Source organism: Notechis scutatus, chromosome 4 (assembly GCF_049901735.1).
Source record: "Notechis scutatus isolate UNSWTSFEM ecotype Mainland chromosome 4, rNotScu1.2, whole genome shotgun sequence".
NCBI classification, from domain to species: domain Eukaryota; kingdom Metazoa; phylum Chordata; class Lepidosauria; order Squamata; family Elapidae; genus Notechis; species Notechis scutatus.
The window spans coordinates 61,736,671-61,763,901 of record NC_142012.1 but is presented as its reverse complement, the minus strand read 5'-3'; the positions used below and the strand labels follow the sequence as shown (position 1 = coordinate 61,763,901).

The 27,231-nt window shown below is 41.2% G+C and overlaps 1 protein-coding gene across 1 annotated transcript in view; it reads left to right on the top strand.

Moving 5' to 3' along the window:
* Positions 1 to 26,687, top strand: part of LOC148130757 (cyclic nucleotide-binding domain-containing protein 2-like) — a 77,321-nt gene extending 50,634 nt beyond the window's left edge. Inside the window, exons 13-15 of the mRNA XM_087963627.1 lie at positions 7,201 to 7,248; positions 9,080 to 9,292; positions 25,597 to 26,687. Coding sequence (XP_087819753.1) covers positions 7,201 to 7,248; positions 9,080 to 9,286 — 255 coding nt within the window. The 3' untranslated portion in view covers positions 9,287 to 9,292; positions 25,597 to 26,687. The remainder of the gene's footprint in view (positions 1 to 7,200; positions 7,249 to 9,079; positions 9,293 to 25,596) is intronic.
* Positions 26,688 to 27,231: the final 544 nt, after the last annotated feature.

The window sequence follows — 27,231 nt, the reverse complement described above, 5'->3', positions numbered from 1 at the left end:
TCATTCCAGCCACATTAGCACGGAGACGTCTTCAGACAGCGCTGGCTCTTCAGCTTTGTCGTGGAGATGAGCACTGCCCCCTAGAGCTGGAAACGACTAGCACGTGTGTGCAAGGTGAACCTTTACCTTTACATCCTTTCTACATGAGCTAATGCATTCCTACAAACCACTTCACTTATTTTTGAAATCAGACTTATTTCCAGTCTTGGTAACCAGCTAAAACGACAAGACGTATTCTTGTGGGGTTTTGTTTGTTTGTCAGTGAAGCATCTTCAGGTATGGATACAGTAGAATTACCTCTTGTTCATTATTTCTCACTCCTCTGCATTTCTTTTATGTGCTTCCATTTCCTTCATCTTGTTAAAGCAAAGTAAATTTTGCCTGGATTTTGTTCAACCTTGTTTTAAAAAGTTATGGTCCACAATAGGGACCTGGTTGGATGCCCTGTCAACTTTTTAACTCAAAGATCTTCAAAACAATAACTCTATGTTAACATCTCTCTAGCTTATAATATTCATGAATATAGAAGTGTCTCCAAGGCTGGTTTTATGAATTTTATGAATAAAATGAGTTTTGGCTTGAGGAAATAGATAACTTTCAGCTAACACTCAAGTCTCAATTTACACCACAATGCAATATATATTTATGATTGATCTAAAATGAATAGAATGCTGAAGAAAATAATAGCACGTTTAATCTTTCCACTGACCCCAATCTGGGAGAAGAAATACAATACTCTTCTTTTTTTTTAGTATATGTTTTATTTTTATTTGTAAACATTTTGAATACAGTGTATTGTCATGGCATATCATTTACAAAAAATCAAAAAGAAAACAAACAGATATTGACATGTATACTAATAACAATAATAATAGTGTAACAGTTGTTTTAACTAGATTTCTCTTTGTCTTAGCTTGTTTATAATTCTGTTAATTATATCAACATGTTTTTAATGGTAAACCCTCTTTATATTTAATTCATACATAACAGTAGTCTTTCCTTGCCAATTTTCTACCTCTTATCTCTAATCAAGAAATACAATGCTCTATTAACAACAAGTATAAAAAAGATTGATAGAAAGAACTGAAAATGTAGACTTCACCCGCAGTAGCTGGACATGGTCCCTATTATAGAAAGTGGGAGTAGAAACTCCAATTCTTACTCAGAAAACCTAAATATCACCATCTCAGAAAACTTTACATATAAATGTTCCATATAAATGATCAGGGGTGTCAAACTCAAGGTCCGCAGGCTGGATCTGGCTGCTACCCTGGAAACAGTGGAGGACTGATCCGCAGTGCATCTGCCAGCCAAAACGGAGCTCCAGGGGCTCCTCAGCTCTGTTTGTGCTGGCAGAGGGTTGCAGGAAGTCATCGCAGCCAAAAACGGAATTCAGGAGCCCGTTTTCGCTGGCAGAGGGCTTGGGCCACCACAGGTGCCCCCAACATGAATGATGTCAAGCTGGCCACACCCACCCTGCCCTCCTGAGGTAAAACACAATCCTCAATAAAACCGAGTTTGACACCCCTGCTTTAGATCCTCAGTTTGAAAAATGGGTAAAACAACTAACCAGCAATTTCAATGAACAAACCTTAGAAAACACACTTCTTTTTTCCTACAATATTCTCAGAAGATGAATCGGAAAAACCTATAAGAGGTTTGGGAAGTAAGGGAAGCCTGACGGGATGTCCCCAGAGTGTTGTGGTTAGCCGGCATCAGGTGCGGACGGCTGAGGAGAGCAAGGACTCAGATGAGGGGCCAGGATCATTAGGGAGTGGACTGCTGCCTTCGGAGATTGTGGGAGCTGGCAGCAGCGATGAGGAGGTTCCCGAGGAGCCTGTGCCAAGTGCGCGTGCGCACAGGATTGCTCTCAGGAAACAGCAGCTACAACAGCATGGGCGACTCAGGAGAAAGGCTGCAAGGTAATGGCCCCTTCTTCAAGAAGATAAAAGCCAGCTGTGAATTGGACGTTCTTTGCAGAAGGCAAAGATGTTTTGAAACTCCAGCCTCGTGGACATTCCAGTATCCCGAGTTTGTATTTGAAGATTCTTATTTTGCAAATTATTTCTTGTCTGTTATCTTTTGGCAAGTCTCTCACAGTTTGGCAAGACTTGTGCTTATCACAGCTAATTATTTTGTAAAAGCATTACAAGGTTTCTGTTCCTTTTGGATTGTGTTTGATTTGTTGGAAAAGGGCTTGAGTTTGTTAAACATTTAAGATCGCATGCTAAAAGATGGCTACAACAATTTTATACAGATGTTTTGAACACTGGAAAGAGTCCCATTGAGTTGAAGATATCCTAAAATCCAGAAAACCACACAAGGATCCAGCAAGCTACCACCTATAGCTCTACTGTGCATTTGCCATAAACCTCTGGAATGATTACTTCATAACAGAATGTACCACTGTTGATAGAGTGGTCCCTTCTTTCCAGTCTGGATTCCACACCAAGAGAAGCTGCTGCGAGCAAATTCTGGCTCTTACTTCGTTCATTTATCAAAGTCAGTTTCCAAAAAGGACTAAACATTTCCTTGGCTTTTATTGATTTGACTGTAGCTTATGACATAGTGCGGTGCTCGAGCTGAAGAAAATATTCTGTGACTTAAAGTAACAACCCTTCTGGACAACATGTTAAAAATCAATACTTCAGGGGTAACTGTAAGAGGCACCACTAGTAAATCCTTTTCCATTAAGGATGGTTTGCCACCGTGATTGGTTGTAGTCCCCACTCCTCTGTAATCTACATACTAGTGATTCATCAGGAACTAACAGTGAAAAATTTTGCTATGCCAATGATATGGCAATAACTATCCAAACCCATGACTTTGAGGAAGCGAAATATGTTCTTACTAAGGATCTGAGGTCACTAAGAGAACATTATGAGAAGCTGGGTTTTCTCCAACCCAAATAAAACTGAAGTATGGGCCTTCCATCTTAGCAATCATACAGCAAAGAAAGAGAAAGAGCATAAAACACAATTGTAGAAAAAGCATAAAACACAATTGCCATATCAAACATCTCGGAATAATCCTTGATCCCTTATATTTGGAAAGCACCTTGAAGTAATCAAACAAAAATTGAAAACAAGGAACAACTTGATTAGAAAATGATGGGAGCAGGCTGGGGAGCTCAAGCAAAAATATCGCACAAAGAGGCCCAATTATTAGTATACTCTGTCACCAAATCCTGCACACATGTGTGGGAAGAAGTTGTCATACCGACAAGGCTGACATTCACCTTAATGACCCAATGAGGATAACATCTGGAATCCTTAATCCACAGTATTCTCATGGCTCCATGTTCTTTCTAATATTTTCCCTCCTGATCTCAGGCGACAACAACAGACAGTTTGGGAGTGGAAAAAAAGATAAATATGCCTTCGGCTCCTAGAGATATTCCAATACATAAAATATTAAATTCTCTATCGCAGGGGTCGCCAACCTTTTGGACCTTTGGGACATCAGGGACCACCAAACTCATAATTTTAAATCCCATGGACCACTAATATGACTTTTGACTGATGGTGGCTTGCTGACGTTGGTGGGAAAGTCGGTCCCATATTCCAGAGCTGCAGTGGTCACAGGACTGGTCCTTTGGTCATCCCAGAGCAGCAGAAGCAGCAGAAGTCTTTCTTTCTCTCCCCCAAACTCCACCAAATATGAGTCTTTGTGAGACTTGTCATGCTGGCGCAGCCTCTTGGAGCAGGATGCCTTGCAGGGTCCCAAAGACTCATTTCTGGCGGAGTTTGGGGGAGAGAAAGAAAGACTTTTGCTGCTTTCCTTGCGTGTAGCCAAAAGCAGAAGCAGAAAGAAGCAGCCCGGTGGCCAGGCAAGGCGTGTGGGGCAAGTTCCCCCCCCTCCACCCTTTCCCCCTCCCCTCACTACCTTGTGTTGTTCGCAATGCAAGCCTTGTGTTCCCGCAGGCCATTTGGGCGGTGCAGCCTTGTGTTCCCGCGCAGCCTGGATTAATTGCTTTTGGGGGGAGTGCTTTGGGGGTGACATTTATCTGTGGACCACCAAAACTTTCTCGCGGACCATCAGTGGTCCCCGGCCACTGATGGTGACCACTGCTATATCTCTCACCAGGCTTAGGTCTAGGAAACAAATTTGGAATAACATACTATCATCGTACAATCTAGATCAGGGGTGTCAAACTCGTGGCCCGCAGCCCGGATGCATCACATGCTGGCCCTGCCCCCGCCCGGTTTAGCAAAGGGGGAAAAAGTCCTGATATGTTATGTGATGACGTGAGTTTGACACGCCTGATCTAGGTGAAGAATGGCGATTAAGATGGGTGACTTTTAATATCCACCACCAAACAGACCAAAGCCACTTTCAGGAATGCAGTTGCCTTGAAAAATATGGAGCCACCTGAATGGAGTCAGGACAGGCCTTGCCAGAACTGAGGGAAAGTTCTATGTGGTGAATGGCCGAGAGCTCACAATGTGACTAGGATGCTTCAGAACAATGAATAACACATCTAGTTCAAGACTGTCCCCTCAGGAAATTTCAAGACACCTAGGATGTGGGATAATCTCATCTCACCACCACCAAAAGCAATTAGATGTACCTTCCTTAGATATCAAACTGTAATATTTTTCCCACTGCAATTCTGTGACTCTGCAATATGGTGAATTTATTATGGTTTTATCTTAATTTAATATTTTATCTCCTATATTTTATTGTCCACATCTATCTATCTATCTCTATCTATCTATCTATCTATCTATCTATCTATCTATCTATCTATCTATCTATCTATCTATCCACATACATACATACATACATACATACATACATACATACATACATACATACATACTGTATATACACTGCTCAAAAAAATAAAGGGAACACTTACACAACACAATGTAACTCCAAGTCAATCTCACTTCTGTAAAATCAAACTGTCCACTTAGGTAGAAACACTGATTGACAATCAATTTCACATGCTGTTGTGCAAATGGAATAGACAGCAGGTGGAAATCATAGGCAGTTAGCAAGACATCCCCAATAAAGGAGTGGTTCTGCAGGTGGTGACCACAGAGCACTTCTCAGTTCCTATGCTTTCTGGCTGATGGTTTGGTCACTTTTGAATGCTGGCGGTGCTTTCACTCTAGTGGTAGCATGAGACGGAGTCTACAACCCACACAAGTTGCTCAGGTAGTGCAGCTCATCCAGGATGGCACATCAATGCGAGCTGTGGCAAGAAGGTTTGCTGTGTCTGTCAGCATAGTGTCCAGAGCATGGAGGCGCTACCAGGAGACAGGCCAGTGCATCAGGAGACGTGGAGGAGGCCGTTGGAGGGCAACAACCCAGCATCAGGACTGCTACCTCCACCTTTGTGCAAGGAGGGACAGGAGGAGCACTGCCAGAGCCCTGCAAAATGACCTCCAGCGGCCCACAAATGTGCATGTGGCTGCTCAAATGGTCAGAAACCAACTTCATGAGGGTGGTATGAGGGCCCGATGTCCGCAGGTGGGGGTTGTGCTTATAGCCCAACACCATGCAGGATGTTTGGCATTTGCCAGAGAACACCAAGATTGGCAAATTCACCACTGGCACCCTGTGCTCTTCACAGATGAAAGCAGGTTCACACTGAGCACGTGTGACAGATGTGACGGTCTGGAGACACCGTGGAGAACATTCTGCTGCCTGCAACATCCTCCAGCATGACTGGTTTGGCAGTGGGTCAGTAATGGTGTGGGGTGGCATTTCTTTAGGGGGCCGCACAGCCCTCCATGCACTCGCCAGAGGTAGCCTGACTGCCATTAGGTACCGAGGTGAGATCCTCAGACCCCTTGTGAGACCATATGCTGGTGCGATTGGCCCTGGGTTCCTCTAAATGCATAACAATGCTAGACCTCATGTGGCTGGAGTGTGTCAGCAGTTCCTTCAAGACGAAGGCATTGATGCTATGGACTGGCCCGCCCGTTTCCTAGACCTGAATCCAATTGAGCACATCTGGGACATCATGTCTCGCTCCATCCACCAACGCTACGTTGCACCACAGACTGTCCAGGAGTTGGGGGGTGCTTTAGTCCAGATGTGGGAGGAGATCCCTCAGGAGACCATCCGCCACCTCATCAGGAGCATGTCCAGCGTTGAAGGGAGGTCATACAGGCACGTGGAGGCCACACACACTACTGAGCCTCATTTTGACTTGTTTTAAGGATATTACATCAAAGTTGGATCAGCCTGTAGTGTTTTTTTCCACTTTAATTTTGAGTGTAACTCCAAATCCAGACCTCCATGGGTTGCTAAATTTGATTTCCATTGATAATTTTTGTGTGATTTTGTTGTCAGCACATTCAACTATGTAATGAACAACGTGTTTAATAAGAATATTTCATTCATTGAGATCTAGGATGTCTTCTTTTTGTGTTCCCTTTATTTTTTTGAGCATATTTTTTTGTTTTTTAATTAAATTTTATTGAGTATACACATTAAAAACATTGAACATAGTAGTCTTCTTTGACATACATTTTTGTCAATACATTTTGTATTTAGAAAGATAAAGAAGTTATGTACATTTATGCACATATATACATTTAATCTTTGTAATTTTTAGATCTTTCTCATTGTTCCTCAAATATGAGGTCCCTCACCTCTTCCCTATTTCACCTTATTTCTTATTTCAATTTTATGTACTCCCTTTCATGTCCCTCCAGAAATAAAATTTATTACATATTTTATGGTATTCTGATTCATCTTGATCCTTCAATTCTTATGTCAAACTATCCATTTTGGCGCATTGTAATATCTTATTAATCATAACATCGTCACTAGGGATTTCACTTCCTTTCCAGTTTTGGGTGAGTATCATTCTTGCTGCCATAATTACATGCAGATATACATATTTATTGATGCTTTATTTAAACTAAATTTGTATATCAGCGATTACATGGCTGATGCTATATGCTAAATAAATAAAATGATCTTTCCACTGCAACTAATTTTTAAAATACCTGTTATACAAAGAAAAGTAAAATAAATGATTCCTTTTAGCAACAGGACGGTATTCTGAAGTAGGAAGAATGAGAGTCAGAACCAGCTGGCACAACACTGCCCAAAGTCACTTGGCACTGACATGGGCGGCATATAAATTTAATAAATAAAGTAAAATAAATAATTCTTAAAAATAGAAACAATATTATTAGCATGAACTTGTTCATTTTCTTAATCTGTTTATCATTACAGGGACTGGCCAATTTAATGGACAAGTCGTGTCTTCTTCAACTCAGTTTGGTAAGATAATATTTTAGAAAAAAAGAAAATATGTTTATCTTACTTTAAAAATAATGTTAAGGCCATAGATCAGAATCTGTTCTCCAAAGCACCTGAAGGCAAGGCAAGAAACAATGCATGGAAACTACTCAAGGAGAGAAGCAGCCTAGAACTAAGGAGAAATTTCCTCACAGTTAGAACAATTTATCAGTGGGATAGCTTGCCTCCAGAAGTTATACTGGAGGTTTTTAAGAAGAGAATGAACAACCATTTATCTGAATTAGTATAGGGTTTCCTGCCTGAGTAGGGTGTTGGACTAGAAGACCTCAAAGGTCCCTTCCAACTCTGTTATTCTTTTATTCTGTTTGTACTATTTGTATTACAAAAAGATTTGGAAATCAGGCTACACTACATGCATCTGTGATCAGACTACTCCACTTGAATTTGTAAAATGAACATTTATATTAATAATAGATTATGGGATAACAGAGTTGTGCTAGTTTTTCTTCCTCACTTGCTAACTTAAAAGTGAACACGGTATAACAATCATGGGAATTATTAATATGGAAGCAGCCAGTTCCACTGAGGAAAAGGTTTTTCTTACCAAAGAAGTTTTCTGAGGAAAAAACCCTAGTTTTTTGGCCTTGGCAACATATAGATAATTCTAGAAGTACTGATTTGATCTCCTTATATCAGGATATTTCTTGCTAAAGCATAACAATATAATTAGTTTTGAATTACATTCTTTTTATGGTAGCTATATTGACTATCAAAACAATGTAGTAGTTATGAGTAGGCATCTTTTTTTCCTTGTTTCTTCATTTGACTTTATTTAAATTACATTAAGTTGCCATTTAAAAATCCTACATGCAGCTAGTTCCCCAGAGCCCAGTGACTTTATGAAATTAATGAGCAAGAAATATAACTAAGAAATTATGTAGGAAATGATACAATTCTGGGATTTAAGCTTAAGTGCCACAGAATTGTTGTGCTCTTTCTTTTCCACTTCATTTTGAATAGTAAATTCAAACAATAAATACAAGACGAAAGCTTCAGCAGAGAGCATACTTATTTGTGTTCCAAATAAAACTTTTTTCGTGGAATAACTTGTGCTTCAAATTCTAGCCATTGCTACAATTTATTGTGAAATAACAAAACAGAAAGCAATAAATGTTTAAAATAACTGATAAAGTACTTTCATACATGTTCACATTATATTTGCTGCCTAAAATGTGTCTTCAGAAACACATATACAAATCAATTAAATCAGAACTGTTGTTATGAAACAGTTGTTGGTTCATATATGTATATTTTCCTACTTTGAAACCAGGTATTAAATGTTTGTTGTTTGCTGTTGTTGTTTTGTTCCTGGTTAAAAGAAAACTTTGGGTGGTGTTATTCTCTAATTAATATCAGCCCAAAATAAGTTTTAATTTTAATTATGAGTTCGAAATAGCAGACAAAAAGAATGCACATCTGATAGTCTTTTTTTTTTTTTGTCAATTGCTTACAAGATAATAGGTATTGGACACTAACATTTCCTCTGAAAGTTCATTTTATTTGGAAGTTGGAATATATCATTCTTTAGACAAGCCATCTTCTTGATAAAAATTCTCTTATTTGAATAAGATTGCTCTTCATCTTAACAGTTTAAAAAACTCTTCTATTGTGGGCTCAATTTAAATAAGTGTTTTGGCAAGCATATATGTGTGCCAATTAATACTTTAGCTACCTTGGTACCTTTTCTGGAGATCTCAGATTTATTTTATACATAACACAATAGCCTTAAAATATGGATTATTTATCTTGCTTAGAAAAAAAGATTATTATTATTATTTTCCTGTTTCCGTAGATCAGTGAAGGTGCAGAGTGCATATTTATTCCCAAACGGCTGTTTCTGGAAGGAGCAACTGCTAAATCCAGGCAGTTAGCATTACAGATGCTTAGCAGTTATCCCACAGAGAGTATGATCCAGGAGAGTTACAATATACACCAAACATGGAACAGATACAAGAGCAAACTTATTAAACAGCATCTTAAACGGCATCAAAAGTACTAATGGCTGGTAAATATATTTTATATGCGTTGCAAGCCAATCTTTTCTCCTGATAAGAAAATGCTTACTTGTGAAAATATATGACTATAACCATTCAAAGAAAATTCATTTTCTTTTCTATATCGTAAAATGGATTTATATTCACTGGTGCTTTTATATCAGTTTGTCAGATGTTGGTAAAAAAATGCCTTAAAAGACCTAAGGGATGCACATTGGCGTAAGATGGGCAATTATTAATTTATTTTAGAAATAAGAATTACAGACATGATATTCTTCCGATTAAAATTGGAATTCCGATTTTTTGGGAATCGCCCCCCCTTTCCCCCCCTTCTTCTCCTCCTTCCCCTTCCCTCGGAGGTCCCAAGTCAAGAGTTGCTACCGCTGGCGCGGCTCTGCGTGGCTCAGTCCCGCGTTGCCTCAGGAAGGGAAAGGCAAAAAGGAAGAGCCGCGGCGGCGCTTGCAACGGCAGCAGCGGCTCCTGGTTTTGCCTTTCCTTCCCGAGGCAACGCGGACTGAGCTTGTGAGCACGCGCCAGCGTAGCAACTCCTGACAACCCAGCCGGATACCTGAGCGGAGCGAGCGGAGCCCAGGCGGGCGGGCGGTGCGAGCGGAGCCCGGGCGGGCGGCGGGCGGTGCGGCGGAGCCCGGGCGGGCGGCGGGCGGTGAGAGCGGAGCCCGGGCGGGTGGCAGGAAAAGGGAGCTGGGCAGCGATTTCTTGGCGCGCAGTGGGGGGCCTCTTTTGGCCGGCCCCGGTTTTTTTTTCAGAGGGAATATCATGCCTGGAATTAGAAAGTGTGTGTGTGTGTGTGTGTGAATGAAATATAAAGAGAAATATCCTGAGTCCATTGGGACTATAGCAAATTAGAAGCATTGTAAAACATATACATCATACATACATGCTTATATACATACATACCAATAATTTGTGTACTTGAATGTAGGATGAAATTTGGGGTGGGTTTTTTTGCTTACAATTAGCTCTGGCTTCTTTTTTCCAGGATAGTTTTAGATTCCCTGGAGGAAAATTCCTGAGACTGGGGATAGGTGTGTAAAAAAAGGTTGACCCCGAATATTTATTTATTTATTTATTTATTTATTTATTTATTTATTTATTTATTTATTTATTTATTTATTTATTTATTTATTTATTTATTTATTTATTTATTTATTTATTTATTTATTTATTTATTTATTTATTTATTTGATTTGCCAATTGTTTACAAGATAATAAGTATAAGTGTATACATAGTTGTGAATACATGAAATGGGTACATATAAGAAAAATAAAAGAATAAGAGAAACAATAGGACAGGGACGGTAGGCACGATGGTGCGCTTATGCACGCCCCCTACAGACCTCTTAGGAAAGGGGTGAGGTCAATAGTAGACAGTCTAAGGTTAAAGTTTTTGGGGTTTGGGGAAGAGACTACAGAGTCGGGTAGAGTATTCCAGACATTGACCACTCTATTGCTGAAGTCGTATTTCCTGCAATCAAGTTTGGTGCGGTTTACTTTGAGTTTGTATCTATTGTGTGCTCTTGTGTTGTTATGGTTGAAGCTGAAGTATTCATTGACAGGTAGGACATTGCAATGTATGATTTTATATACCATGCTTAAGTCAGACCGAAGGCGGCGTAATTCAAGGTTTTCTAGTTTTAGAATTTCAAGTCTGGTGGCATAAGGTATTCTACAACGAGTAGAAGAGTGGAGAACTCTTCTTGTGAAATATTTCTGGACTTTCTCAATTGTGCTAATATCAGATACGTAATGAGGGTTCCAGACTGATGAACTGTATTCGAGTATTGGTCCAGCAAATGTTTTGTATGCTCTGGTTAGTAGTGTGATATTACCAGAGAAAAACTACGTAGGATTAGGTTAACAACTCTTAATGCCTTTTTGGCTATGTAGTTGCAGTGGGCTCTAGCACTTAGATCATTAGAGGTGAGTATTCCAAGGTCCTTTACAGAGCTTGGGTCATCAACAAGATCTTGACTATTCAGCTTGTATTTTATTTTCTGATTTTTTTGCCAATATGTAAGACAGAGCATTTATTTGTTGAGATTTGAAGTTGCCATTTGTTTGACCATTCAGATACATAGTCAAGATCTTTTTGTAGGGTAGCAGTATTGTCTGTGGTATTGAACAGCTTTACATCATCAGCAAAGAGAACGCATGGTTGCTCTTAATATGATCACAGAGGTCGTTTATGTAGAGTATGAAGAGAGTTGGTCCTAGAACACTGCCCTGGGGGACACCACTATTGACAGGTACTGGATTTGATAGGACGCTCCCGATTTTGACCATTTGTTGTCTGTTTGACAGGAATGCTTCTATCCAGTTATTCAATTGTCCAGAGATACCATAGGATTTTATTTTTAGGAGTAGTTTGTCGTGTACCACTGAATCAAAGGCTTTACAGAAGTCTATGTAGATTGTGTCTATTGCTTTGCCCTGGTCGAGTTGTGTCGTCCATATGTTTTTGCAGTGTAAGAGTTGCAGATTACAGGATAGTTTTTTTCTGAAACCAAATTGTTTATTGGAGAGTAGGTTGTTTGTCTCTAAGTGGAGGATGATGGATTGGTTAATAATTGATTCCATGACTTTACAGGTGATGTTTATATGAATACAAACTAGGATAAGAATAGGGCAGGGGTGGGATTCTACCGGTTTGGCACGGTTCGCTCAAACCGGTAGCTCCGAAGATCATCTGGGAGCAAACTATTTCACTCCGACGATTAGGTCCTGGGGCCGGCTGGCCGGGCCGACTCCATGCTGACCTTTATTTCCTGCTTTTGAACCTCAGCTGCGTCACACGGCGCAGCGGTTTGCCATGCATCAGCTGTTGAAGACCCAGGGAGAGTGCAGAAGGTCAGTAGGGAAGCCTCTGCATGCGCATGCAAAGGGTGGCCCCCAAGCCACGTCCACCGAACTATTATTATTTTATTATTATTTATTTGGTTTGTCAATTGCTTACAAGATAATAGGTATAAGTAAAAACACAGTTATGAATACATGGATACGTATAAGAAAAATAAAAGAAACAATAGGACAGGGATGGTAGGCACGTTGGTGCGCTTATGCACGCCCCCTACAGACCTCTTAGGAAAGGGGTGAGGTCAATAGTAGACAGTCTAAGGTTAAAGTTTTTGGGGTTTGGGGAAGAAACCACAGAGTCAGGTAGAGTATTCCAGACATTGACCACTCTGTTGCTGAAGTCGTATTTCCTGCAATAAAGTTTGGTGCGGTTAACCTTGAGTTTGTATCTGTTGTGTGCTCTTGTGTTGTTATGGTTGAAGCTGAAGTATTCATTGACAGGTAGGACGTTGCAATGTATAATTTTATATATTATACTTAGAGCGGATCGAAGGCGGCGTAGTTCTAGGTTTTCCAGGTCTAGAATTTCAAGTCTGGTGGCATAAGGTATTCTGCAACGACTTCTTGTGAAATATTTCTGGACTTTCTCAACTGTGTTAATATCAGATACATAATGTGGGTTCCAGACTGTGGTAAAACCATTTACCACTGGATTAGGGGTGGAATTTTATGTATAGAACTGGTTATGCATTCTCTCTTCTGGAAGGGCCAGTTTTGAGTCCTTGGAAATAAAATTCTGTATGCTGGTAACAAATACGCAGGGAGAAGGAAAAAAAACCCTTCAATTCAAATGCAAAAATGGAGGATGAGATAAGATCCCAGGGAAGGGGTGGGAGGGTAGTAGTGATCATCTGGGATACTATGGAAGGCATAGTAGGGGCTTTGCTCCTCAGACTGCCAGATGCAAGATGCTAATTTCTTATGTTGGGCACTAGGAGAGGTCAGTTAGGGCTGTTGCTGTTGTACCAGCTTCCCTGCTACCTAGCATTCTACCTACCTGAGCTCCTTGATTTTGCAGCTGGACTGGACTTAAGATGCTGGGGGATTTCAAACTGCTGTTCCTACTTGTAGGATCAGAGGCAGCTGGGGAGTTTAAAGCTATTTTAGCTGTAATATATATCTTTCTGAATTGTGAGCCACCCAGGGGCTATAGAAATCAAATGGATGGATGGATGGATGGATGGATGGATGGATGGATAGATTAGATTAGATTAGATTAGATTAGATTAGATTAGATTAGATATAAATAGATAGATACCGTGTTTCTCACATAATAAGGCCGGGCCTTATTTTTTTTTTGACCCCCCGAAAAAACGGCTAGGCCGTCTTTTCGGGGGTGACTTAATTCCCCCCCTTGCATCCTCGGGTGGGCGGGCGGTGACAGCTTGGATGTTCGGGACCGTTGCTTTCCCTTTTCCCTTGCTGTGGCGTTAGAGGAATGCCGCAGCATTTGGCGCAGCCATGTGCGGCCAGTCAGGGCTCCTCCCTGCAACCGGAGCCCTGAGGAGACACTTGGCTTCAGGCACTCCTGTCGCTGCCTTCCCTTTGCCTTCAAAGGTAAAGCAAACTATTTTAAAAACCTCCGCTCATCCCACTAGGGCCGCGCTGGAGCCGTGCGGGCTGGGCAGAGCCGGGAAAGTGAGCCGTGGGTGTTTCCTGGCTCTGCCCAGCCCGCACGGCTCCGGTGCGGCCCTGGCGGGATGAGCAGAGGGCCCAGCGGGGAGGCGCTCGCTGCCTTTGTTAAAGCTCTGCCGCCGGGAAGGAGGGCCCACCTGTCAGCTGCACTGGGCGCCCCAGGCGGAGCGCGAACAGGGATTTGCCCATTGGCTTCTTTTGGTTACGGAATTAAGAAAACAGCTCCCAACGACTGAATTTGGTCTGAATTTAGGATTTAAAGGAAGATGCTTCCAGTCCACTCAAAGAGCACTAGCCAGACATCGTATAAGCTCAGGGCTTGCTGGGGTTCTTTCTCACCCCTTTACTCAGTGCTTGCGCTTTGCTCGAACGAGCGAATTGAAACATTTCGGGCGCCTCTGCCGCCTCCTCGCCCATCGCAGGTGGCTTCGCTGAGGGAAAAAGAAGACAGCGCAGCCGCCTTGCTTGCTTTCCCGCCTGCCCGCCCCAGCTGGCCTCAGGAGTGGCGGTGGTGGCAGCAGGTGCGCACGCTCCTGCCGGCGAAGGGAGGAGAGGCGAGGAAAGAGAAGGAGCGCGGCAGCGGCAGCTGTCACAGTATCGTGGACCTTGCATTGAAGCAGCCCGGGGGGCACGCAGCCACCTCCCTCCAGCCCACCTTGAGGATTTGCCTTTTGTTGTTGGCTTCAGGCGCTCCTATCGCCGCCTTCCCTTTGCCTTCAAAGGTAAAGTGATTTTAAAAACCTCCACTCATCCAACCAGGGCCGTGCCGGAGCCGTGCGGGCTGGGCAGAGCCAGGAAACACCCGCGGCTCGCTTTCCCAGCTCTGCCCAGCCCTCACAGCTCCGGCGCGGCCCTGGTGGGATGAGCAGAGGTTTTTAAAATAGTTCGCTTTACCTTCGAAGGCAAAGGGAAGGCGGCGACAGGAGCGCCTGAAGCCAAGTGTCTCCTCCCTGCAACCGGAGCCCTGACTGGCCGCATGTGGCTGCGCCAAACGCGGCGTTCCTCTAATGCCGCAGCAAGGGAAAAGGGAAAGCAACGGTGTGAAGTGCCCCACCAACACAGGCAGCACCATATCCGGGCATGCAACAAAGTACTTCCTAACGGCAAGCCCCCCCCCCCGCCATTCCCCCCCCATTTCACATTTTTTAAGATGGGGCTTAATTTGGGGGGAGGGGCTTAATTTGATTTTATGCCAATAAATCATGCTGGGGCTTCCTATTGGTGGAGGCCGTATTGTTGGAGAAACATGGTAGATAGATAGATAGATAGATAGATAGATAGATAGATAGATAGATAGATAGATAGATAGATAGATAGATAAGAGAGAGATGGTAGATAGATAGATGGACAGATAGACAGACAGACAGATAGATAGATAGATAGATAGATAGATAGATAGATAGAGAGAGAGATGGTAGATAGATAGATGATAGATAGATAGATAGATAGATAGATAGATAGATAGATAGATAGATAGATAGATAGATAGATAGATAGATAGATAGAAGAGGTAGATAGATGAGAGAGAGATGATAGATAGATAGATAGATAGATAGATAGATAGATAGATAGATAGATAGATGCAGAGATGATAGCAGATGATAGATGATATATTGATAGGTAGGTAGATAGGTAGGAAGGTAGGTACGTAGATAGATGATAGATAGATAGGAATTCAGGATTGTCTGGTGAAAAAATTTCAAGCCAAAAGGAACGACAGGATAAGATTCAGGTTAGAGGGGTTTTTTTAGAACCAGTTCTGGATTCCATTTTCCACAGTGGCCAATTTTGGATCCCCTAGAAGACAATTACTGTGTAATTAGCTCGCTAGATTCTTTCCTTTATGGTGGTTTTTCTCAATCAGACTTAAGACATCTTTTCCATGAATGGATGTCTTTATAAAATAGGATATATGTCTACCCAATATATTTGCAGTACTGTACAATGAATTTACCACTACTCAAACACAGGTGAGCTATTACTTAAGCAAAAAATTCATTTAATCTATCTAAACTGAGAAATGATAAAATATGTAATTTCTTGACTTATAAAGATGATCACTTAAATTATAATATATACCATGCCCTTCTTTCCCTTTTACCTAAAATCCATTTAGAAATTCCACTCATTAATTAAATGGCAAGTAATTCACGTTTGGATGACTATTTTTCTTTCAAAATTATGCAAAGATAAATTATGATCTGGTCTTATTTATTTTATTTGTTAAATTTATTTACTGCCTGCCTTTATTATTATTATTACTATTATTCCAGAAATTCTCTCCATCCCAGCCCACAATTTGTTTTCTCTTGATTATAATTCGGTTATAATCCATACTAAATTGTAAGTCTGTTTCCATAATTGATGATACTTCCAGCACACAATGACCACTGACTAATTATTTCCATCTGGAAAGTTACCATTCATAATTTCCAAACCTTTTTTTTTTCTTCCAAAGTAGTCATTTAATAAAAATACAAATATAAATATAATTATTGGCATCATCCCAATTAAATGCTGTTTTTATTCAACTGGTAAATAAACTGCTATTTATTATAAATTTGATGTCTTCTGAATTTACAAAACACATTCCCTAAGATTGAGAAAAAAAATATTTTGCCAACTGAGAAATGTGTTACAAATAGCAAACTTATATTTAGCAAAACAAAAAAGCTTATCCCATGTATGGCTTGAAAATTAGGAAAGTGGGAAGCCTATATATTTTTCTCAAATAATAGTCAAGCTCCTTCACCATGATGATGAATGTTTATCTTTTGTTGAGAATATCGTCAGTTGGAAGCAAATATAGATAGTCCTTGACTTACAACAATTCATTTAATGACTGTTCAAAGTTAAAACGGCACTGGAAAATGTGACTTGTGACAGCTTTTCACACTTACGACCATTACAGCGTCCCCATGGTCATGTGATCAAAATTCAGATTCTTGACAATTGACTCATTATTTATGATGGTTGCAATGTCCTGGGATCCCAGGATCACCTTTTACAAACTTCTGACAAGCAAAAACAATGGGGAAGACAGCTTCACTTAACAACCATGTGCCTCATTTAACGACTGCAGTGATTCACTTAACAACTGTGGCAGGAAAGGTCGTAAAATGGGGCAAAGCTCACTCAGCAACAGAAATTTTGGCTCAATTGCAGTCGTACGACAAGAACTACCTGTACAATAGAGTATTTTTACATCTGAAAAAGAAATGGAGTTCTAGTGTCACATGGACAAATGGCAGCATTTCTCTTATATTCTCATTTGTTGTGGCCATATGATTTGGTTAATATCTGACAGCCCTTCCAGAGAAGATGGAAAAGGATTTCTCTCCAAGGGACCTTCTGTTGCATAATCAGCCACAGCAGTGACTTGAAGAGTAATATGGTTATTTTCCTTGATTTTTGGCTATGGTCCCGTATCATGCTAAATTACAATTTGGCAAACAAAGTCTTGTCAGAAGACTTTGAATAAGTCTTCTGAATAATAATTCTATAATTCTCTTATAGAATAAGAATTAGAATAGAAATAGAATAGAATAGAATAGAATTCTTTATTTCGCCAAGTGTGATTGGACACACTGTGGTGGTCTCCCATTTGTGGCTGGGGTTTCTCATCCACAGGCGTAGGCGCTGTTGGGGGTGAGAAAACATACTCCAGTTTTGGAGTCGGAGGGTGCAACACAACTCCTTTATAAGGAGGAGGTTCTATTAAAGGTTTTAAAAGAGGTTGTTGCTGGGTCTCTAAAGCAGTCATAACAACCTTCCAATATGTCAAAATTTCAGCTGTTGCCCGTGGTTCTTCATGAAGGATAGTTCCAATTTTCCTCCACGTGTCTAACTTTAAAGAGCCTTTCTCTGAGTACCAGGGGCATTGCCGCCAGATCTCTTGGAGCAGATTTTTCACATTACCTTTTGAAAGAACTATATGCTCCCCCCCAGAGGGTTTAAAGATTAAGAAATTTGTCCTGACTAACTTCAGCAGCTCACTAACATGACGTTCCTGTGGCTGAGAAAGTTTTTCCCCCATGTTCCCTGAAAAATCCTATTGTCCAGCAATAGTTAAGTACGTACTTTACCTATTCCAGGTGAGGAAACATGGAGGTCCGGACACGTACCACCCGCAGTGGATCACGTCGGGGTCACCACTTGTGGTGGTCTCCCATGGAAAAGGATGAGACACAAGCGTGGGCTCTCGGGATGGGAGTCCAGAGTAAATTCCGGTGCTCCCTTTTATTGAGATTTTAGTACATAGTAAGCATAATCACATTGTGGATTACATTAATTAGATATAGTACAGACTTGTTTACAGTTGTCTGAGCTGCTTAATTGTTTCTAGTGTTTGCTTTTAATTTCCTTGCATTATCTCAGTGACCTTTAAGCAGGCATGTATGTATAAAGCGTTAGATTATTCATTACTCAAACCCAAGCCAAAGTTTATTCCCACACACACAAGGAATTTGTCTTGGTGCAAATGTTCTCAGTGTACATAAAAGAAAAGAGACATTTGTCAAGAGTCAAGAATCATCAGGTACAACACTTAATGATAGTCATAGGGTACAATAAGCAATCAAATCATACTAGGAAACAGTCAATATAAATTGTAAGGACACAAATGACAAAGTTACAGTCATACAGTCACAAGTGGGAGAGGATGGGTGATAAGGAGTGATGAGAATATTAATAGTAATAGTAGTGCAGACTTTGTAAATAGTTGGACAGTGTTGAGGGAATTATTTGTTTAGCAGAGTGATGGCATTTAGGAAAAAACTGTCTTTGTGTTGTTCTGGTGTGCAGTGCTCTATAGCGTCGTTTTGAGGGAAGGAGTTGAAACAGTTTATGTCTGGGACGTGAGGGGTCTGTAAATATTTTCACAGCCCTCTTTTTGACTCATGCAGTATACAGGTCCTCCATGGAAGGCAGGTTGGTAGTAATTGTTTTTCCTTGCTATTGGGCCATTTGCTGAGGAAAGCGCCATTAACTGACAGCTGACACAAAAGTCTTTAACACCATTGTGCCATTCAGGTAGACCCAGGGTCTGCAACCTTAAACACTCAAAGAACCATTTGGACCTGTTTCCCACAGAAAAGAAAACACCGGGAGCCAATAATGTAACAACCAGTGTGACCCGGTGGGCGTGGCCAACTCTGCGTCACTCACTCCCACCCCAGTCACCTCCTGCTCTGGAATACGGAGCGAGTCTCCATCCCCCGCCATCACCCTTACCTTCTCAGGCCACGTGAGGAGTGACGGGGACAGGAAGGGAGGGGCTAGCCAGTGGTGGAATCAGCCGACAGGGAGCCACAGCAGAGGGCCAAAAGAGCCGCATGTGGCTCCAGAGCTGCAGGTTGCAGACCCCTGAGGTAAACCATCAGCAGGGATCAGATTCTAACGGTTCGGACTGGTTCCAGTGAACCGGTAGTTCTGGTGAGTGTTTGGCCCTGCCCACCCTCCCCTTCTGTTTCCCATGCTTTATTTCCTGGTTTTTTTTAGCACAGCTGATTCGCGCGGACAGAGCAGTTTGCCACGCCTCAGCTGTTTCACTCACTGGGGCTGCAGTAAAAGGTATGTAATTAATTTGAAAATGGGCTTTTTAAAATGTAGAGCATGGTGCTCACCGAACCGGTTGTTAACACTGGTTGAATCGCACCACTGAACATCAGTATAACTCTGCTAGGAGCTCAACCTTTTAGGAAGCCAGTGTCAGAATGCCAGCAGGTGAGGCTTGTCAGGTAGCCAGAAGGGAATGGGCTTGCCCATAGCAGTTTGAAACAGTCAATAAGGGCTACTATGAGTCCACCCACTGTTTGTCAACTGATTTTTGCCTTGGGCAGAATAGGAAATGAATCATAACAGCTTTTACACACCGTGTAGCTGCCACTGTCTTTTGATTTTGGGGTGAAAAAACTCTTTAATTGTGTTGGAAGAAGTTGAAAACATGATTAGAGGATATAGCCGAGAAAAGTTGTCAGGGCATATTGGTATTATGGCGGGTCCAAGTGGGAAAAGCCAAAACTTATGGAATAGATCTATGTTTTTTAAAGTTTCATAAGCCAAGTCCAGCTTAGAATCTTGAAATTCTATGCTGAATATGGGTGAGATACATATCTTGTATATGAAGGAAAACAACTCTAAATCCTAACTTTAAAACGAACCATTTGAAATATCTGCAGGCTGTTTTGGGTTTCCAAAAGTATTCAAGTCCCATGCGATAATTCTAAAAAATGACCTGAAGTTGTTGACCAATATCCCTGATTTAAGCCACTATTTTGACTGGAAGCTTTTGTTTTCTTTTAGTTTTCTCTTTAGAGAAATACTCCCAAGTAAAACATGAAGAACAGGCTTGAATTTGATCCAAAAAATGTGCAAGTGATTAGATTTAAACCATAAGAGAGTGAGAATGATCAGTGGAATGGCTTGCCTTCAGAAGTTGTGGTGTTCCATCACTTTTAAAATATGAGATTGGACAACTGTTTGTGTGGAGTGGTATAGGGTTTCCTGTGTGAACGGGGGTTGGACTAGAAGACCTCCAAGATCTCTTCCAACTATGTTATTCTGAACTCTGTACACAATACTTGAGGCAGCTCTCAGGGGTGGGATTCAAATTTTTTTAACAACCGGTTCTGTGGGTGTCGCCTAGTCAGTGGGTGTGGCTTGGTGGTCATGTGACTGGCTGGGCGTGGCCAACTCAATATCACTCACATTAAGACACGCATCTCCTCGCCTGGCCTCTCGTGATTGTGGGGATGCTGCAACATAAGTGTGAAAAATGGTCATAAGACACTTTTTTCAGTGCCATTGTAACTTTGAATGGTCACTCCACACAAGCAAAGTACCAGCAAAGGAGGGGGGAAAAACTCCAGAGAAGTTCCTGAGACAGGAAGTCTAGTCCTGCCAAGAATGTCATAAGGGTCAACGGAGAGGCAGTTTCTGTAAGCAACACCAGAATGTTTCCTTCCTGCCTTCCTTACAGGATTAGGCCAGTAATTTCTTCTAACAACCGGTTCTCCGAACTGCTTAGAATGTTAACAAGCGGTTCTAGCGAATAGGTGCAAACTGGTAGAATCCCACCCCTGGCAGCTGTGCTCCGTAAAGTCTAAAACTGCATTGGCCTTCTTTGGCCTTCTTGCAATCATGTTACTGCTATTAGTCATTCAATTTGTAATCAGACACTATTCTGAAATCTTTTTTCACCAAGGAAGCTCCATTCTACAATTTGGCTTCTCTCTCCAAAGAATCAGTCTTTCATTAACTTTTCTTTAGTGAGATTGCTCCTTGTGGCATCTCACTTATCATTCTCCCCATTTTTTTTTTATTCAGTCCTCCCTTATTTTAATTCAGATGCCCTCTACAACAGAGGCTCCTAACCTATGGGCTGTGTGGCCCATAGTGCAGGGGTCTCCAACCTTGGCAACTTTAAGCCTGGAAAACTTCAACTCCCAGAAGTTGAAGTTCTCCAGGCTTAAAGTTACCAAGGTTGGAAACCCCTGCACTAGTGGACTGTGAGAAATTTGCACCCAGGCCCCGGAAATGGCTGGTGAGCAGTGATGGGATTCAAACATTTTTACTACTGGTTTTGTGGGCATGGCTTCGTGGGTGTGGCATGACTTGGTGGATGCGGCAAGGGAAGGTTACTGTAAAATCCCCATTCCCTCCCCAGCCCACTAATCTGCTTTCCAGTTCTGTTCTCCTGTGCAGGGCAACCAAAGGAGACCCAGCCAATTAGCTGGGACTCTGGAGGCGGAGAATAGATGGGGGCGGGGCCAGTCAGAGGTGGTATTTGCTGGTTCTCCAAACTACTCAAAATTTCCACTACTGGTTCTCCAGAACTGGTCAGAACCTGCTGAATACCCACCTCTGCTGGTGAGCCTGTGCACGCACACCCTCACTTGCTCAAGCAGCGGGTGAGCACCTGTGCACGCTCCATTTAAGTGAACAGCAGGTGTGCGTGCACAATTCCGTTTGAACAACTGGAATTGTGCGTGTGTGTACTTGCCAGCTGCTTGCGCAGATCCATCCCCTCTCTCCCCTGCCCCCTCCATTCCACAAAGCTGGAAAGTTTGAGGAGTTCTGCTCTGCAATGCTTCCAGATCAATTTATTTCTATTTCTGAGCAGCTGAATCCTTTTTAACAACCTCCTTCCTTATATTGTTCCTATTGATTTGCAACAACTGATATCCTTCCTTTGCCATATTCAGATTGTGAGAGTCATCCCACCAAGTCCCTTTCATATCTTTTAAATTAACTTTGCTTTCCAGTACTACAACTTCAAGATGGTTTTGTTTATTTTTCCATTCTCTGTAGACAAGAACTTTCTCAATGAAAGCCAATATTCTGTTTTTATTTCTCGTGTGCTTGAAGAGGCTCCATTTCAGCCGCATTTCTATTTTCTACCAGGCATAAAACATTATCTAGCTTTGCACAAAATCTTTGTGAACTTGAGAGTAATGTCAAAGCTGAAGACAAACTTGTACTTGGGGATTATTAGTTGACCAGCAAATTGCCATCAGACTGAATATAGTAGCAGGAAAAGAAGAGGGCCTTGCATATTGCATTCACTGTTGGAAGTATGGTTTGATCAATGATAATGTCGGGATCAATGTGCCATTTTCAAGTCTTGCTACTCTCCCTAACCCGATTCTATTTGCCCTTTGCTTAGTTTTGGCAATGATCCTGGTGATAGGTGGTTTTCTGAGAAGCAGGGAGGTGAATTGCTCTTCTCCATTCCCTAACAAAGCCAACGATTAAAGGGTAGATTAAGGAATTAAAGCAGGGCTGTTTTTAAAAAAATAAATAAGAAAAGATGATTAAAAAAAATTGTATGGTTATTTATCAGGAGTGAAATTAGAAGAACAAGTCAAGAAGAAGATAGCCTGGGGATAAAAATTTGGCTATGGGATAGACTTGGATAAATGGCAGAAACTATGGGATAGAAACTACAAATTAACAATGTCAACAGCTTATAAAGAAAATTTGTATAAGATGTTTTACAGATGCCATCTTCCCCCGGCAAGACTGGCAGAGATGTTTAAAGACAAATCAGTGAAATGTTGGAAATGTCGTCAAATACCTGGATCATATTACCATATGTGGTGGACATGCACAGTAGCTAAAAGATATTGGACAAAAATACATACATGGTTGGAAAAGATGATAAAACAATATATAGACTTAAAGCCTGAGATATTTTTTACTGGGGATCCTACCTGAGAATTATAGTAAAGAATATATACATACATATACATATACATATACATATACATACACACACACACACACACACACACACATATACACACACACACATATACATACATATATTAACAGCAGCTAGAATTGTATTTGCTCAAAATTGGAAAAATGAAAAGATTCCAGTGGAGGAGGAGCTGATTAAGAAAATATTGGAATGTGCAGAAATGAAGTAGATTAACATTGAGATTAGAGAAATTAGAGAACAAGAAGAAATGGAGTATTATATGATTTGGGATTTATTTTATAAATGGTTGGAAAATAAAGAAATTAAAAGATATTGTTATAATGATATATAATGCTGAATAGGCTATAATATTGTTCTGAACCAAACCTTGTTCCAAGGAAACAAACACAAAACAGAGCAAAACCTTTTAATGATTCTTTATGAATTCCGTTCCTTCACAGTTAAAAGTCTGTTTCAAACTAATTGTCTCTGATAAGAACGAGCCTTGCCAAGGTTGTGCAAGGCTGCCAAGAACACTAGATAAAGTTGCCAAGAAGTATTTCAAACACAAAGAGTCTCCAAACACAAACTAAGAGAGTCCAAACGTCCACAAGACTTGAGTGCAAAAACTTCTTTGGTTCCTGCAAAGAACTCCGGTTTCTCAGCTGGCTTTTATCTCTTAAGGGAGGGGCCATTACCTTGCAGCCTTACTCCCGAGTCGCCCATGCTGCTGCAGCTGCTCTTTCCTTCAAGCAGCCCTGCATGCATGCACACTGGGCACAGGCTCCTCGGGGGCCTCTTCATCACTGCTGCCAGCCTCCACAATCTCCAAAGACAGCACTCCAGTCCCTGATGGTCCTGGCCCCATCCCTGCATCACACACAGGCCCCTCATCTCGCTCTCTTGAGACCTCAGCTGTCCACACCTGCTGCCAGCAAACCACAACAAATATGAATGTAAACTTAGTAAGAAATGTATACAAATATTAATATGAGCACAGGATATATGTACCCACCAACACACTATATAACTGAAAGATGGCTTTATTTTTTTGTTTTTGTTATAAAAATAAAAACTTTTTATTAAAAAAAATCAAACTCTGATTCTTTGATCCCACATTGAAGGCAGCCTCTGGGTCGGGGGTGTCAAACTCAAGGCCCGGGGGCCATATCCGGCCCACGGGGCACTTAAATGTGGCCCATGGGGCCATAATGGAAACAGCAAAGGACCATCCCGCGGTGCCTGTGCCAGCAAAAACAGAGTTTGGGGGGACATGAACTCCATTTTTGCTAGCAGAGCGCTCGGGCCACCACAGGCATCCCTGACACGAGTGACGCCAAGCTGGACACGCCCCTCCTGCCCCCCCCAGGTCAAACACAAACAACCCTGATGCGGCCTGCAATGAAATCAAGTTTGATATCCCTGCTCTAGGTGGTCAGATTCACGGTAACATGCCCCCATTCTAACCTAGAAAGGGGAATTCCTCACCCCTCCTTTGAAATACGACTTTTTGTGTAGGGATTGTTGGAGAAGACAGTTTGAAATCTCTGATTCCTAAAGTTCTGGAGATGTCTTCACTTCAGGAAAAGATAGTTGGCTTTTGGCTCTTCCATGGTGCTTGCAGAATTAATTATTTTCAATGCAATGGGCAAGTTTTGTTCCAGAAGCCATTCTGCCTCAATATACAGTAATGTTCACGACATGGATTTTAAATATTGCACGGAGGGATAAGGTGAAAAACAAATACTTATTAACTGAAGACATTACTGTAGATCCAACCCATAAGTTTTACTTCTGCATATGCAACTTCAGTTATAGATTTCTAAAGGGGCAAATTACGTTCCATGCTACAATTTAACTGGAGGGCCAAATTGATAGTAATTCTTCGTACCGATGCTGATCATTTATGGTGTGGAAAATAGATATTTAGTCTCCCAGGAGTTTCTCATTGATGAAAAATGAAATGGTGCACTGAGACTTGCATGGGAATCTTTGATATGCATTATGCTCAAGGAAAATGAAACTTTCCTAGAAGAGCAAAAAAATACTCACCCCACCAGTTGTTTTTCTTCATAAACGAGTCTATAATCTGCTACTTACCTGTCATGCCGCTGTTGGAATCTGATTCCAAGGGAGAGGCTGAGCAGCTGACAGGGAGTGGGAGTATGGCTCCGTTGGCTGTGGAAGAAACTGGGGAAGGGCAAAGTCTGGCTGGGCAGAGCAGGGGAGAGGTAGAGCAAGGCAGAGGGAATTCAGAGGAAGAGCCAGGCTTACCCCCCTCTTCATCCTAGGGCATGCAGGGAGGAACAGAGAAGGGAGCAACATGAGTTGCATGGCTTATGGGGGAGGAAAGGGCCCTGATTCCCTTCATTAGCTGCAGCTGGGAACACAGTGTTTAAAAAGGGAATTTGCGCACAGCAACTTGTTGGAAGCAAATTGTGAATTTATCTGGTATTGTTGTGGCTTATCTGTGTTTCTGGCACCTTCCCAACTTTTGTTGTTGGCCTTTGAAGTCTGCAATTACTTATCCTACCCTGTCCAGTTAATTGCTGCAGCGTGGATGTGTGGATTTTTATTTACAGTTTATATGTACTTTGTTTTCAGACTGAAGTTCTTCCACTTGAAGACTGTTCTTGGGAGAAGTTTTTTCTCCAGCCGAAGATAACTGGACGTTGGGGGCAAAGTTGGAGGTATTAAAGGGACTTTTCTTACTTGTGTGACTGTGTTGCCTTTGTGCCATGCCCCAGGTCATCACACTTACCCATGAAGAATTTGTACTTAAGAAGATGAAAAATTATTCCTGCAGATCCACTTTAAAATATTGAAATATGCATGATAAGTGGCTAGAACATATTTATTTATTTATTGCCCCAAAATGCAAAACTGATAAAAATTTGTATTCAGAGCTGCAAAGAGCTGACATAATAAGCAAAATCAACTTCAAGTTACTACAGTATTAGCCTCAAGGTAAACATGTAATAGAAGATGTAACTATGTAAGCCAAATTATTATTTTCTCCCAAGCCCACAAAAGAGCCTCCTGAAGATTAAGCTTCAGAAATTTATTACCTTTCTACTTTATATGTCCAAAAGCAATACATCCTTTGAGTTTTCACACAGTATTAAAATAAGCGCTTCCATTTAATACATGTGTATAACATGGCGTTCCTTCTGATTTGCATAGAAAAGGGCAGTTTTGTTTTTAATGTCCTGGATTATATTTTGTTGTTATTGGATATATTTTAGTGGACATCATTGCAATATGTTATTAACGATATTAATTCTGTTGGGTTGATCAGCTTGAATATCCAGAGCAGTATGAAACACTGAGCCTCTTGCTGTTTAGTTAAGTATTTTTTCACTTAAACAACTTTACTATAGCAAGAAAAGTTGTAAAAAAAAATGGGGCACAACACACTTAACAAATGTCTCACTTAGCAACATAAATTTTGGGCTCAATTGTGGTCGTAACTTGAGTACTACCTGTATATAAAAATGACCATATTAGAAAAGCTATCAATTTTTGAGGCATATTTTGCTTTTTAAGCTGTTAATTAGCTGTTTAATTTGATGTTGAAATAGGATGGAAAAATAAGAAAAATGGATTGGATTGTTGATCCGAGTGTTGTGCTTGTTTGGTATTTTACTGTTCTGTTTAAAGTATCCATTAAAACACTGGATTCCATTAATAAATTTGATTTGATTTAAATTAATTAAAATAAATGAGTTAATCGAATACTTTTAATACCTAGCTTCCCTCTATGTATTTAGCAATTGTTCCCTTTAGTCATAGTGAAAATTAAATTAAGCTGCAATTCTTTCATCGTTGTGGAGGAATGTATTCAAGGCTGACTAGGAAATGTGTGCTTTTAGAACAGGGGTCCCCAAACTTGATACTCCCAGAATTCTCCAGCCAGCATAGCTTCAGAAGAAACTGACCCATAATACCACCTCTTACAATATTAGGCAACACAGTATCAACAGTAGAGACCTTCAAATTTCTAGGTTCTGTCATATCATATGACCTAAAATGGACACCTAATATCAAAAACGTCATCAAAAAAGCACAACGAAGAATGTTCTTTCTGTGCCAATTCAGGAAGCTCAAACTGCCCAAGGAGCTGCTGATCCAGTTCTACAGAGGAATTATTGAGTCTGTCATCTGCACCTCTATAACTGTCTGGTTTGGTTCTACAACCCAACAGGACAGACACAGACTTCAGAGGATAATTAGGACTGC